Here is a 15896-nt window from a genome sequence, read left to right as displayed (position 1 = left end):
TTTTAACCGATCCTGTAAGACTCGTACAATTGCTGACTAATTTTGCGCGCCCTTTAATGAACGGTTGAACGAGCGAGAGAAGTGAATCGGAGGTTTGAAAGGGAAGTTCTCTCTCTATCTGATAATAGTCTCAGCTCCGCCGGTAGACGCATATCGGTATAGCTATGGGCGACGAGAGAAAGAGAACCGAGACGGTTATTTCTATCGGGTTTATATTTGAATGTGGCACACTCCGAGACCGCTATAACTGATCTCGCGTTCCCGAAAATTGAAGGAAATTACGAAAATCTAGCGAGGTAAGAAGGGGTCAGTTTTCCGCCAGCGGCATACGTATCGCTCGTCAGTTTCATGCCTAGTACCTCACACCGGGCTTTACATATACGTACTCGTATACAAACCGCCGTATTTTCTAATTATCTACTCTAGTTTCCCTCAGCCGGTTTCCTTAAAAGGTAAATAGAGTCACCAGTTTTTGCGACGTTTTGAAATGTTCGTTCGTCGATAGATGCGGAGTTTAGATGTTACGTGTGTTGATCCGGTGGTATGTTCGATAGGTATGGCAGAGGAGAAAGCATGCCAGGGAAAGGAGAGTACCGGAGGGAATTGTGCAGTTTGCAATTCTGCAGCAGAGTTCCGCTGTTCCGGCTGCAGGGAAGTTGCCTATTGTTGCAAGGAACATCAGAAGATGGACTGGAAAAGCCACAAGAACACTTGCAAGCCGTATGAGGTAAAAATACCTCTCAATTTTTCTTCATTATTTCTTCTTTATGAGCCCTATGACCTCCACTGCTGGAAATAGGTTTCTTCCCCTTCTGTTTTTTTTACCCCCCACAGAGACAATATCGTCAGACCATCTCTTTTGGGGTCTTCCGACACCTCTTTTGTTCTCCCAAGGTCTCCATCCTAGAATTCTTGGGGTCCATTTTCTCAATTATTCATAAAAAATCTGCATAATACTAGCCAATACATCTTTAACCCTGATAATTTTCGAATAAATTGAAGATATTCCTCCGCATGCGCGTCAAATAGCCACCTCAGTTATTTCATTGTGGAAAGCCGAAAGCGGTGATATGGAGTTTGGCGAAGTTCCAAGTAGCAGTGATTGAAGCGCGGATTTATTTTAGCGTATAGGATGATATCAGCTGTTAAGACGCAATTTATGACGCCTTCATTGTATTTCACTCGGTGAATACGATCGCGGGTTTCATTTGTAATCCCGAGATTTAGCAATTAAAAAATTCAATCCCCGGAATTGAACAAAAAGGTTTTCAGAATCTAAATTCATGACGTTTGACACAGAAAGTTGTGATGTTTTTATTGAAACAAAAAAGCAATTTCAACAAATAATACAAAAACATCTTTTTGAGCTTTTACTCCAATATCATTTTTCAAAATAAAAATAAAATTAGTAAAATTTAAAAATTCAATTTGACAAATATTAATCAGAAATTTTTAATCGCCGATAAATCATATTATATATCGTTTTTATAAAAAAAAACAGTAGAAAATATTATGATTATAAAAAGAAAACTCAAAAATTAGAATCGGTAAAATATGTAATTGATTTTTAAAAATTTGTTCGAAAAATAGCAAAGTAAAATTTAATATTATTATCATTCATTTTGTTGCATATTTAAAACTTTATTACTGTGAATGAATTATTAATACAAAATTACGTATTTTGTATACATCGTTTAATAAAAATAAAATTTGATATTTGTATTATGTATTTGTTTATTGATTTGAATTTTTTTTTTATTTTATTATTATCATTATAACATACAAGAGGACTTACTATACTATATCATACGAGAGCGAAATCTGGGATTTTCAGGATTCTGAGATCCCAAAACTTGGGATCATATTCCCTAATTACATTAAACAATTAACTCTGGTCGCTGAAGAATGTTTGGGTGTCAAGCCAATGCGCCCATCTTTACAATAGGTACTATTATAAATTGCCAGCGTAGTGTAACAATTGATCTGGATTTTTCTGTCATAGTTTATTTATAATTCCAAGTATGATCAAGGCCAAGAACAAAGGAGTACCATGGTACAAAAGCATTCAACCAAGCCCGATAACACAGGCCAACAGATATTTTGGTGCCCGCGATTTTTCAACTGTTCCTTGTAAATTTTTTGGTGCAGAATCTGAAATGTCCCTCGGAATTTGTGTATCAGATGTATTTTATTAGATATGCTACGTTAAAAAAAATATATTTTCAACTTTTGTTTATTTCACGTTTTTTCCAGATTTAAAAAGTATATGGATTTAAGTATTTAGTACAAAATTTACATACATTAGTGACTTATCTCTTAAAAAATCTTTTTATATGACTTCCTAGAATGGAGTTTAGTAGAGTAGTTTCGCTGAAAGCTCCAACAGTATTCGGCCGTTATATGGATATCCCATCTTCCTTGATATTAATCTTCCATAGTTTATTATTTAGTCCCGATGGAATCTTGATCAATGTCTATTTTTTAAAAGAACAACTCTATTACAATAAGCAGTTATTTCTACAGGAAAAAAACAAACTGAAAACTAAATTAGTTGCCCAGTCATTAAAAGTTTTCTTATTTGTGTGTAATTCTAATAATAAAAAACATACATGTCTTCCAGCTAACTGCAGAGAAATTGATCTGAGTGGTCCAGGTATGTATTTTTAAAGGTATGTAAATTAGTGGACAGAGTACTTGTATAAATTCAACCTAGTTTAAGAGAAATTGTTTAAGAAACAGATGGATATACAATTCAATAATTATATAAATACGAAATGAGGAAGACATGTGAAGTAAGATCGGGTAAGCAGTTGAGGCGGTGAGGCAGAGGGTCTAAAGAAGAGAATGAAAATTCCTTAGTAAATCAAATAAAGTAATTTTCATACGTTTCTCGGAGGTTATTGTGGAAATGTCGTTTTTAGTGTGACGTTTTTCCAAAGAGTATATTAAAATATATTTTTTAAATCTATCATTATCATTTTCATGTTATAATCCATATATGTATAAGCGCCCTTGAGGTAGTATTTTAAGAAAATAGCGCTGGATAAATCATCCGAGATTATTATTATTTAAAGTTATATTTTATAATTTATATTTAAAGTAATAAATTTGTGATTTTCCATTTTATAATTCACATATAACTTTGTTTCAAAAATTACTATAAATATTTTATTATAACTTAATTACAATGCCTACCGGTTTCGAAGCTAACCGATCGACATTTTTATTAAGTTATAATAAAAAAATTATAGTGATTTTTATAACAAAGTTATATTTTATTTATTGTTTCGGCATTCACTTTATGGTAAGACATGATAAAATTGTAAATGAAAAACACTTGTTTTTTTTAACACTAACGTTTATTTTATTATGACGACTATATTTATATTTAGACCTAAAGATGGAAGCATAGCTTATGAAACTAGTCGTCATAATAAAATAAACACAAGTGGTAAAGAAACAAATGTTTTTCTTTTAAAACTTATATTTTAATTATAGTTATAAGTTTTTTTATGTATTTTTCATATTTGTAAAACATCCCAGGTCCAGACATCAGCCGCGCTAGGGCGTCACCTGGTGGCCTCGCGAGACCTCAGCCCCGGGGAGGTGGTGATGACGGAGACTCCCCTCGTGTGGGGGCCCAAGGCCATGGCGGACCCCGAGCACGTGGCCCCCTGTGTCGGCTGCTACCGTCCCGTCTCACTCGACGTGGGAGAGAGATGTGCTAGGTGACATAACTGCATCATATATATTTATTTGGTGGAAAATCTCAATTAATAAATGAAAAGACATTTTACATTTACTACCCCGTAGATGCTGATAGAGTCTTTGTATCACTTCGCCCCCTTAGTACATGTTTTTTCATTATACCATTTAGTCAAAAAAAAATCAAAGTTTTCTGAAATATTTAAACTTTTTAAAACGTGTTGTTATTCTATACATCGTGGGTGTACTGGCAAGAAACGTTATCTAGAAAATATGCATTTTTGACTTAATGATGCAAATTAAAAAGTTTACAACGTTCTATAAACTATTATTTTTTGACATCTCATCAAAGATGAAGAAGATTATGGAAGTCTGGGCATTTACGGGGCTGACGACCGTCATAGGATGGTTTTAGTTTTTGGACACTTTCAAAATGTTCTATAAACTACATTTTAAAATACACAAAATATAGTTAGTAGTTTGAAATGTCATATTTATGTGGTTTTAAAATTCGACTTTAAGTTTAATGGTGGGTATTTTATTCGAGGTTAAAGCTTTAAATAACAGGAATTATTCAAAGAGGGATCTAAGAGTTAACGTTTTTTGCAAAAACCAAGCTAGGAGGCTTGGTTTTTGGTACCAACGTCCTTCACTATTTTTATCATGTATGACACCACCTCTCGTTACAGTTCCTTATGAACTATTACGGATTTCCTAAATGGTTTATCGGAAAGGTCGATTTGAATATACATTGACAATTTGAACCGATTTTGGTATGTCTTTCATGCAGGTCTGATAACATAGCGGAATAAACACTATAAATAAAACTCAGTCTATTATAAACAAAGTGCCGTTGGCTCCATCGCAGTTGGTATCCTTGCAAAAATCTCGAATTTGTATTGGTGATTACAATGAGTGTTTATTAATATTATGTATACTTAGGATTACCTGACGGGATCGGGATTGTCCCGGTTCGAAGGTGCGTCCCGACGTCCCATTTTTACCTGGTTTGTAAAGACAAAGTTGTGTGTAATTTTTTTTGTTGTCCTCGGGAATTTGAGACGTGCCTTGTGTGAAGTGTTGTCAAGACGATCACTCTGACAAGGGACAATGGTGTACACTTTATGTATTTTTATATGTATGTGTCAGTTTCAACATGTCTATTTCTATTCTTTTACCATAACCGCTCCCTATGTGGAGTACAAGGAGGCCACAAACTGTCTCCAGGCTTTTCTGTCGGCCGCCAGCTCCCTTGCATCTTCCCAAGTCAGGTCCGCATCCCGAAGTGCCATCGAATGGTCGTCTTGGGTGGCGGGAACCTGATGCCTTGTAAAAGAGACAAGCTTGATTAAGGCTCTCGGGAAGCATGCGGAGTACATGGCTTAGCCAACTGAATCAGATTTTCTTGACGACAGTTGTGAGCAAGATTTGCTGCGTCTTACGCCTTATCTCTTCATTCCTCAGAAAGAATATAAATATATATATATATATATATATATATATATATATATATATATATATATATATATATATATATATATATATATATATATATATATATATATATATATATATATATATATATATATATATATATATATATATATATATATATATATATATATATATATATATATATATATATATATATATATATATATATATATATATATATATATATATATATATATATATATATATATATATATATATATATATATATATATATATATATATATATATATATATATATATATATATAAATATTTATATATATATACATATATATATATATATATATATATTTATATTTATATATACCTATACATAACTTATTTCCTACATGATAATTAAATATAAAAACATATCATTGCGACTGAATTTAATCGATAAGATAAATTTTATTGAATATTATACCCGTTTATATTTGTATGTGTCGTTTGGTCTTTCGTCTTTCGTTCTTTAAATGTTTTTGTAAGTGTGTTTATCTTTTTCTTCTTGTACACAATACACTGGAAATTATTTTCTAATTTCCAACTTATGAATAATACAATGACGCAAAAAAAACGTCATAAAACATATTGGAATCGCATTACTTTTTATATCGTAATATGATACAGATAGTAATTTACATTTAAACATCTTTAAAAAATTACTGAACTAAAGAATTTTCTAAACAAATAATATTCTCAATTTCATAATATAATATTTGAAGATAGACAAATCTATAAAACATAAATGTTACCCAGAAATTGAGCATTTTTTGTAAAGTCGACTTACACGGATCTGGCGGACTTTGAATGTAGACGACAACGACATATATATCGATAATTTATAAAATATTTCACACATTTTATAAACGACAAAGCTCTATTTAATAAAATATAAATGAATTAATATGGTCTTCACTCAATGAGGGCTTCCTTCAATTTTGATAGTTTGTAAATTTAACCAAATATTTTCATACATTCAAGTATTTTTTTATACATTTTAAATTACCGCAAAACCTCTCATAACGAGTAATTCACATAACAAACAAAAAAAGTGAAAAAGTTGTTCCCTTAACGAGCGACATTTCGCATAACGAGTTACAGAGAAAGGGTAAGTCCCTTTTTCACGACATTCACTTGTGTGGACTTCCGCGCCAGTCAAAACAAAAAACGTTTCGCTTAACGAGTTAGATTCTGAAACGAACTATGCTCGATATGAGAGGTTTCATTTTATACTGAAATTCAAGACAGTAAGTTTCGGGTGTAAATATATGCTAAGATAAATGTCATGAATTTTACAGCTGTGGGTGGCCAATATGTTCGGGACATTGTCCAGGACTAAAGGACATGAGACACCATGGGCTGGAGTGTCCTGTCCTCACTCTCCGACCTGGATGTGCAGTTTCCAACTTGGGAGACTACTACAGGTACATATTGACGGATACATCTTTTTCTTCAATTAAGTCCAATTCAGTTAGACAGATAAAAAAAATATTTCTGCAGAATACGATCATCGCGATCCCGCATAGTTTTGGATTCCAGTTGGGCTTGAAAATCAAGTTAAATACATGCAGTACTTATTTTTAATTTTTTTTAATAATATACGTACATATTCACCAATAAAAAACGACGAAATAGGAGTATGAGGCACTCTATCATACTTTGGCATATCTCAAAATATAATATGTGCTATATTACTATTCAAGTGTTGCTATTTTCAGACACGATACCTTGCTGACACTGAGATGTCTATTATCGCAGCAGAAGTTCGCTAAAAAGTTCAAGAAAATCATGGAACTTCAATCACACATTGAGGACAGACACCCAGAAACAGAGGTTTACCAGTGAGTAGACGAGAGTCACTTTTCTTCAAGTTTCTATTGTTGGATAAATTTTTCATAATTTTTTTTTGTAACCGTTATAGGGAGACGAATGAATACATCGTTAAATATCTTCAAGACAATTTTCTTCACACTTTGAGATCTGTGGAAATACAGCTGAACACTAAAATAGCTCCAGATATTTCCGATAAACTACTCCACACAATTTGCGGTATAATTGACGTGAACGCTTTGGATTTACGTTTGAACGAAGGAACAGAAATAACCTCATTGTTTTCTCAAGCTTGCCTTATGGAGCACAGTTGTATCCCTAACACAAAACATTCGTTCGATATTAAAAGCACCGATGAAAACTCGCAATTTAAAATAACAGTAAAAGCCGTTTTACCCATCAAAAAAGGAGATCACATAACTACAATGTACAGCCACGCGCTGTGGGGTACACAAGCGAGGAGAGAACACTTGAAGGAGACGAAATATTTCGAATGCTTATGTACGAGGTGTCGGGATCCTACGGAACTGGGAACATACCTGAGTGCGATGAGATGCATCGGCACAGAAAAGGAGCAGTGCGGAGGAATCCAACTCCCGGTAGATCCTTGCGACTCCACGACGGAATGGTGTTGCGATAAATGTGACGTGAAAGTCAAGAACGAACAAGTAGTCTTCCTGGTCTCCAAAATGGGAGAGGAAGTAGAACATATCCAAGCCAACGGACCGACTGTGAAGCAATTAGAAGAACTCATCGCCAAACTATCCACCTTCTTGCATCAGAATCATTATCACATGTACTCGGTCAAGCACTCCCTGGTGCAGCTGTACGGGTACCAGCAAGGCTACTTGCATCACCAAATGTCGGATGAAATTTTGAACAAAAAAGCAAACATGTGCAGTGACCTTATAGACGTGACGAATAAAATAGATCCGGGGAACTCCAGGCTGAACCTTTACTCCGGAGTACTGTACCTGGAATTGTTTCACGCCAAATTTCAACTGCTAAAAAACAAACTAAAAAAGATCGAGATATCGAAAAGTGATTTAGATATTCCGAAAGCTGAACTCGAAGGTTGTTTGCAACAGGTTCAAAAGGTATTGGGAGACGAAGGGGAAGGCAGCGCGGGACAAAAGCTTTTAGGAGTGATGAAGGAATCTGAGAGGAATCTTGTGCGGTGGATAAAAGATCTCTAAAGAATATTAGTGCTTTTGTTAATTAACTTACAATGATTTTATATTGACATAATATATAAATTATGACCAGGTTTATAATAATTCTAATAAACAGTGTAAATAAAACACTTATTAATAATAAAAAAAAACTCAGGTACAAATATTCTAGACATGCTTTGGTATAGTTACATATAATTTAAACTGTGAATGCATGTACAGAGGACGGAAGAACAAAATATCATTTTAATTTTTACTATCTACCTAAATTGATACATTGTACGAATTTTACTTTAATCTAAAGAAAAACTTTTAAGAGACTGGCCATTATTACTCTGTTTAAAGACAAAATTATATGTTAGATTTTTTATTTCTATATTGTATAATATTTTTGCTACTAATATTTTAATATTTGATTATATTTTAAACCATGTTCAACGTATACTAAACAGTGAGTATGCAAAACAAATGTCGTTAATTTCAATTGCCAAAATATGAACAATACAATTTTAACTTAATCAACAATACTTGTTTTCATTTTTCTATTATACACCGTGGAAATTTTCATCATCTCAATAGTAATAAAAAATGCACGTCTTCTATTATCCCCTGTCCGCATTAAATGCTTAGGGCACTGCATCGTAACGACGCGGTGTTAACTTGATCGTTTATATACGTAAGCAAGGCGATTAGTCATTGGAAACATATTTATAGTATAAGGGAAACACATTAGGTCAGGGTGAAGGATGTAACTATTGTATGGGAATGGAAGTAGTGACGTAACAGGAGTCTATAAGAGAGGAAATGTAGCATTTTCCAGGTCACTCGACTAAATAATGTTCCTTTCAGGCGCTGACAAATTTCAAACGATTTTTCACTTATTTATTTTATATCATTAAGATTTTTGTAATAAAACATCATTATTTAATCATTTAAGCTTGAATTTTACTTGGTGAATACCACTATTTCTTAAAATCCATTGTAACACGTGTTTCGATGCATCATTTTCAAACACCATGTTTGCGAAATGTGTGATAATGGATTTTAAGAAATAATTTTATTTCTTTTCATCTTCAAAAATTTTATCCGCACCCCAATGGTGCATAGGGCACTGCATCATATAAACGCAGTTTTATCTTGATCATGACATGAAGGAAAGGTGATCAGCCCACCGTTTCAGATACCAGTCCAGGGTAATATTGAATAAATATAAGAGTTAAAAAATTAAATATATTTATTTATTTCTCCCCTGGATTTCGAACCCGTGACCTCCAGAATGGTAGCCGAGCGTGCTGACTATTACACTACGAAGGCGGAGTTGTATTTATCGAGTAAAATTAAAAATAAAAATAGATTTTACCACAAAGTGACTGCCAAATCAATTAATGAAATAATTTAGGTTTAATTTATGTGTATGCACAACCTCGTAAAGAGATTTCCTTGTACTTTTTTACTTTATTTTTTCCTTAATTAATATCTCAACCATCAGCATTGAGTTACACAATAAGAATAAAGAAAAATAATAAGTATGTTTTTGAGTTAGTACGGAGTACGTTAGAACACACACGTCGCTCACTCCTTTCAAGAACGTCATAAATAAAAAATCGTCAATTTTCAGTTGTGCATGTTTTCGGAATGCCCAGAAAATGTACTTTATCCCAGCAAAAGCGGCATATTTAAACTTAATATTTACCTGCTACACGGCAGAAAATGTTGTTTTTGCATTTTGAAGAAAAGGTATTGTTTAATTATTTTTTTAAATAAATTAAGTATTTTTCAAATGGAGAAAAAACCTTCAGGATTTCCCTAAAAGATCTGTTGCACAGTAAAAAGTTCAATAAGTGGCTTGATATATCGCTCACTCCTTTCAAGAACGTCATAAATCAAAAATCGATAATTTTCAGTTGAACATGTTTTCGGAATGCCCAGAAAATGTATTATATCCCAGCAAAAGAGGCATATTTTAAACTTAATATTTACCCGCTACCGGGCAGAAAATGTTGTTTTTGCATTTTGATGAAAAGGTATTGTTTAATTATTTTTTTAAAATAAAATAAATATTTTTCAAATGGAGAAAAAACCTTCAGGTTTTACCTAAAAAGATCTGTTGCATAGTAAAAAGTTCAGTAAGTGGCTTTATATTTATTTTTAATACATTGTATTATATTTTTCAACTTTAAAAACGTTCTCCTGAAAAATTTTATTTATGTTTTTTTGATTTATGACGTTCTTGAAAGGAGTGAGCGATATATGTTTAATACATTGTGTTATATTTTAAAACATTAAAAACGTTCTCGTGAAAAATCAAGTTTTTTGATTTATGACGTTTTTGAAAGGAGTAAGCGACATGTATGTATATCTTTATGTACGTATGACAATTTTGTACACAAGGTCATAACTCATTTTGTACTTTTAACTTGATCAATATATGTTTATGTATAACAAACAATAAAAATGATAGTCATTTTTTTAAATTTTATTACGTAGTAAGTAAAAAAGAAAATTTATCCAAAATAAGTTTTTTTATTAAAATATTTTTAATTTAACCTAATATCACAGATTAGTTACTTAATACTAATACTGACAAGAATTCGTATACATGACTAGAGATGCTTGGTTCACCATCATTACAATTATACTAAAAAAATACTAATTTACATTTTTCCTACTACATAAAAACGTTTGAAATAAAACAATTCAAAATAATTTATCGCGAAATATTGCTTCCCAAGGATTTATGGAAATACAGAGAAGGCGCATTGAAAATTGACTCATACGAGATCAACACACTACAAATCGTCAGTTCATTGACTGTAGAGTGAATGTTATAAACTGGCACATTTCTTAAACTTTTAGTTCACATTTATTTCGCACTAATTTGATGGAATTGAAAAAAAAACTGATAAACCGCAGAACACCGCGTCTGTGAAGCTTATATGAGTTAGTTTTTCTGAACATTTTCTTGTATCCAGTCCATGTATTCTGATATCCTGGTATATAGACCCGGTAAGCGGGGACGTCCACAGCCGATTCCAGTAGAAACAACTCCTATAACAACTGATGATGGTTCTTCATTTTGTAACCACATCAGGGGACCACCGCTATCAGCCTTAATAAAGAAATGTATAATATAAGACAAACATATGTAAATGTATTTTTGTAGAAAATATTTTAGTAAAAGACTCTTTGTACATAGGTACGCAAGTACATATTTATGTTTATTCTAGATTTTATTATAATTGCACTTGATTTATAACATAAATGAAAGGGTATACAATTGATTTATTGTAACTGCAGACAGTTGGTAGAATTCTATATTGAATTGTTGGGTAATATATCCAAAATAAAACATGTTTTTTTTGCATTGAATTCTACATTATTTATTTATATTTTATTACGTGACGCGTTTCGTCTTCTTAGGACATTATCAAACACTCAATTATCAGTGCAATTATAAAATATACATAAATAAATGTATAATTCAATCCAAAAAACCGTGTTTAATTTGGATATACTACCCAACAATTATATACATATAATTGATATTCTTACCCAGCATGAATCCTTTCCTCCTTGTTCATCTCCCGCGCACATTTGTCCCGGATGTATTTTCGTCTTCTTTCCCTGCGAAGCGTACCATTCCTGGCAGATCTGGTTTTGCAGGACGTTTACTTCCACCTTTTGAAGGACCTGGGCACGACCACCTGGAATTAACGAGCGATACAATTGATGTAATAATACCATTACACTGTACGCCGTGATGTATGCGTGTAAATGTTTTCAACGACGTGGTATTTCTTAACGTTGCAACGTTACAACGCGTTGTAGGCATGATGGTTTTGAATAATGCATAAAATTATAACCATCATTGTCTCTAGTTCAAGTTCAAATCCGTGACTTTTGGTAATGTCGACGTACAATAACATTTTGAGTGTGTCCAAATACTTGTTTACAAATCCGGATTGTTTCCGATTAGAATTTGTGAACAGGTATTTAGACAAACTCAAAATGTTGTGACAACCATTATTTATTTATTCCTCTTTTTCTGCTTGGTGTAGGCCTTGTAACCTGTTTTTAAGAGGGATTCGCTTCCTCGATTTCCAGTCGATTCAGTAGATTCCCAGCTGTCAATCCATCACTTTGGTCTGCCAAGGAATCGTGTACCTTGGGTTTGGCCGTGCATTGTAATGTGCGGGAGTCTGGATGGTACCATTCTCCTTACATGTGCATACTTTTGTCTCCTTCTTTGCCTCTTTTTTGTGACTACGGTGTCCGCTCTACTTTCGATCTCATATGTCAATGATGGGTCGCACACAAGTTTTGTATTACACATTATTTATACGCAATTATTTATACTATAGGTCGGCAACCTTTTGTTGTAAAAGTGTCAAATATTTTACGTGGGGAGTAGAGCGGGCTGCACTAAGACCACAACAGTATATGTATCTACAATATTTATGTACAAATAATAAAAAAAAACTTTACTACTTATTTTTTTTTGTAATTAATTAAATCAATCAGATTTTTGCAGTTGCATTTGTCTAGCAAGTATTTTTACATTAGCTTTCATTTTTCAAAGTTAATTCGCGTAGTATTGCGTCTTAGTGTAGATCCGATAACCGCGAACAGTATTTATTTTTTCTATAATTCAGAATTGAAAAACTTTGCTCACAGATATATGTACTACCAAACATAGTAATTACTTGCTGAGCAAACTTTTAAAATCCTTATAGTTTTCAGAAGGCAAACTCCTATAGAAATCCACCAAGATAGTTTTTTCCTTAAGACCAAGTATTCGTTAAGTCGAAACTTTATTTTATCTTTATAACTATGTAACTATGTTTTAAAGTCATACATTTTCACAGTTGCATTTTAATTATAAAATGGAAAATCACGTTAGTGCTTCAAATATAGATTATATTTATTTTCTCTAATTCCAGGCAACATTTTACGTAAATGACTTTTTTCTTAAAATATCGTTTTCGCATTGGAAAAATAAGTTTTTTTCGAAATAATTTTATGTTTTTGAAAAGAAAAGAGTTGTTGAAAGGTAAGGAGTTAAAAAATATCCATAATTTATTTTTTTCATATTTATTCTTAAAAACAAAAAAATCCAAATTACTTTAATTTTTTTGCTTTGACTAGCCCTTAGCGTGGCTGAATGCATTCTGATTTGAACGCTTGAGACAAGTTTGATATCTAAGCCTTACAAGCCATTTTAAGTGTGGTATCTCTTTACAAATCTATCACGTTTATTAGCAAATCGCTTGGTACATTATCGATATAGAATGCAAAAAGGTTTTCAAAAATCTCCATCTTACTTGAAATCAGTACGAAACCCAAGATCTACCGTTGTTACGAGAATCTTGGTGGTGCACCAAGACGCCCCGCGGGCCACTGGTTGTCGACCCCTGATTTATAGCATTCGAGTGGTTTGTATGTTCCGCAGTTCGTACAGTAAGTAGGTCAATACGATACCCACCTTTGGAGAGGTCCTCGTGCAGCCAGCCCCAGCCGGCCGCGGTGGCGGGCGCGCCCGCGTACGAGCGTCCCGGCGCGGGCAGGCAGGCGGGCGCCACGGCGGCCGACCAGGCGGCGGCGCGCGCCAGCCGCAGCAGCGCCACGTCGTCGCGCGGCCGCCCGCAGCGGTAGCGCGGGTGCGGCAGCACGAGCTCCACGCCCAGCTGCTGCCCGCCGCCGCCGCCCCCGCCCAGGTCGTGCGCGCCCAGGGACGCCTGGATGGACCCGGCGCCCAGCACTTCGTGAGTGCCGCTGAAATGTTGCGCTTTCAATTTACAAAACGGCGCCAAATGTCGGCAATGATTTCGCGTACCATATCGATATCTTGAATATGTCACTTCCTAACTATAAAGCACAAGATTTCAGGTTTAGGTACACATAATATATTTATTATAACAACTTAGTTTCGGCCGTTAATAAAGGGAAAAATGAATACCAAAAACACGATCAAAAATCTTAACAAAATTTTGAGTGTGTCCAAGAGCTTTCCATTGGGCAGAAACTCTTATATTAGTATGTGAGGTCCGAATCCTGGATTATGATCACATACATGAGAAACGTTAGAAAACATCATTTACATTTTATTATTTTAGCTTATAATTTGACCAGAGAATTTATTAACAACATTTTTAGTGTGTCCAAATACTTGTTCACAGATCTGATATTATCTTCAATTATAGGGGTTATTTATGATATTATTTTTTGATAAATAACTTCTTTAATTGTACATAATACAATAAATATAATTGACATCTCAATATAGATGTACAAGAATATCTGGACAAAAAATCTGGGCATTTACGGTCGTAAGCCCCGTTAATACCCAGACTTCCATATTCTTTTTCATCTATGTTGAGATGTCAAAAAATAATACGATAAATGAAATTCGTTTTTTTAAAAAGTTTTGTACTGACATTTCTTATTCATATGCATTAGCTATTCTACATCTCCATATTTTTTTTAGATACTAGCAAGCTACTGTCGCAAGCATGGTGAATTGTATTTACCAATGAATAATCTTCATTTTATCTTACTTACTTTTCCAATTACTTACTCAGCCTGCTATTTTTATTATATTCTATTTCTAGCACCGTACATCGTTGCACGGTACATTATACGCAGGGATGACGTAAACGGGGGTTTATTGAGCACTCCCCACATACCTAAGAAGTCAGGGATACAACCTTCAATCGGAATCATACTGACCTGCAGACACAGTGCCCGGCAGTCAGGAGCCAGCGGCTGTTAATGATGGTCGCTCCGCAGTAGTGGCCTCCTCGCCTCGTGAGGGAGCTCATCCACGGGAACTCCCGGGGTCTGGCTGGACCCCCTCCTATGATGCGGGCCGACCGCCCTTCCGTTACTCCGCAGGGCACATCCGCTACTGAACGCGCAAAAGAAATATTCTATTACTCTACCAATATTTTCATTACGCACACGCATACATATCATGAGAATACTGGCAAAAAACGTTAACTGTAAAATCCCTGTTTGTATAATCCAAAGCTTTTAGCCTGAATAAAATACCCGCTATTTAACTTACAGTTGAATTTACTTTTAAAACCATATATTTGACATTTCAAACTACTTTGCGTATTTTGTAAGTTTATAGATCGTTATAAACTTTTTAATATACATCCGGAAGTCAAAATTGCATATTTTATAGTATAAAGTTTTTTGCCACGATATATTATATATACATAACTACACATGCATACATAATACATCAAAGTGAATTGTTTTTCTTCTTCTTCACCTTTACCTTTAGTAAAGTGACACATTTTTCCATTAATTTAATTAATGGATTCGGCAGTCACTTTATGGTAAAATCAATTAATTTCAAATTTCAATTTTAATTTTTAAATAACTTTATTTACCTTCAACGTCCCAAGGACACAATTCTAAAATTAAGAATAAGATTCACATACGGTGTTTCAAAAATGATGCGGAATGCATCTAAACACGTGTCACAATAGATTATAAGAAAAATAGTTGTATTTACTAAGTAAAACTTAAATTAAAAATCAAATCATTTAATTGGTGTCTTCAAAAGCTAGGCAATTATTTTTTATTACAAATATTGTTTTGTTAGTAAGAGACATGTTGAACAGAAAAGGAATTAGTCAAATATACAACAAGTGAGCGTTGTGCTTCGAGAAACGAGATATGTTAATAA

General features: G+C 33.6%; 2 protein-coding genes across 2 annotated transcripts; one reads left to right on the top strand and one right to left on the bottom strand.

Annotated features, from left to right (window-relative positions):
• Positions 1 to 315: 315 nt before the first annotated feature.
• LOC148300833 (SET domain-containing protein SmydA-8-like) lies at positions 316 to 8719 on the top strand. The gene is made up of 6 exons (XM_088274222.1): positions 316 to 452; positions 555 to 727; positions 3544 to 3728; positions 6497 to 6622; positions 6917 to 7039; positions 7120 to 8719. The coding sequence occupies exons 2-6, from the start codon at positions 557 to 559 to the stop codon at positions 8222 to 8224; spliced, it is 1710 nt and encodes a 569-aa protein (XP_088130348.1). The 5' UTR covers positions 316 to 452; positions 555 to 556; the 3' UTR covers positions 8225 to 8719.
• A 2288-nt stretch (positions 8720 to 11007) lies between these two features.
• On the bottom strand, positions 11008 to 15501 carry LOC148300832 (serine protease 33-like). The gene is made up of 5 exons (XM_088274234.1): positions 15483 to 15501; positions 14923 to 15104; positions 13683 to 13935; positions 11753 to 11904; positions 11008 to 11309 (listed from the first exon to the last, which is right to left on the bottom strand). Exons 1-5 carry the CDS (start codon positions 15499 to 15501, stop codon positions 11142 to 11144), a joined length of 774 nt encoding a protein of 257 aa, XP_088130360.1. The 3' UTR covers positions 11008 to 11141.
• Positions 15502 to 15896: the final 395 nt, after the last annotated feature.

Source organism: Brachycentrus maculatus, unplaced genomic scaffold (assembly GCF_059751285.1).
Source record: "Brachycentrus maculatus isolate JH-2025_06_01 unplaced genomic scaffold, ASM5975128v1 h1tg000649l, whole genome shotgun sequence".
NCBI lineage: Eukaryota > Metazoa > Arthropoda > Insecta > Trichoptera > Brachycentridae > Brachycentrus > Brachycentrus maculatus.
This window is presented reverse-complemented; position numbering and strand designations above follow the sequence as displayed.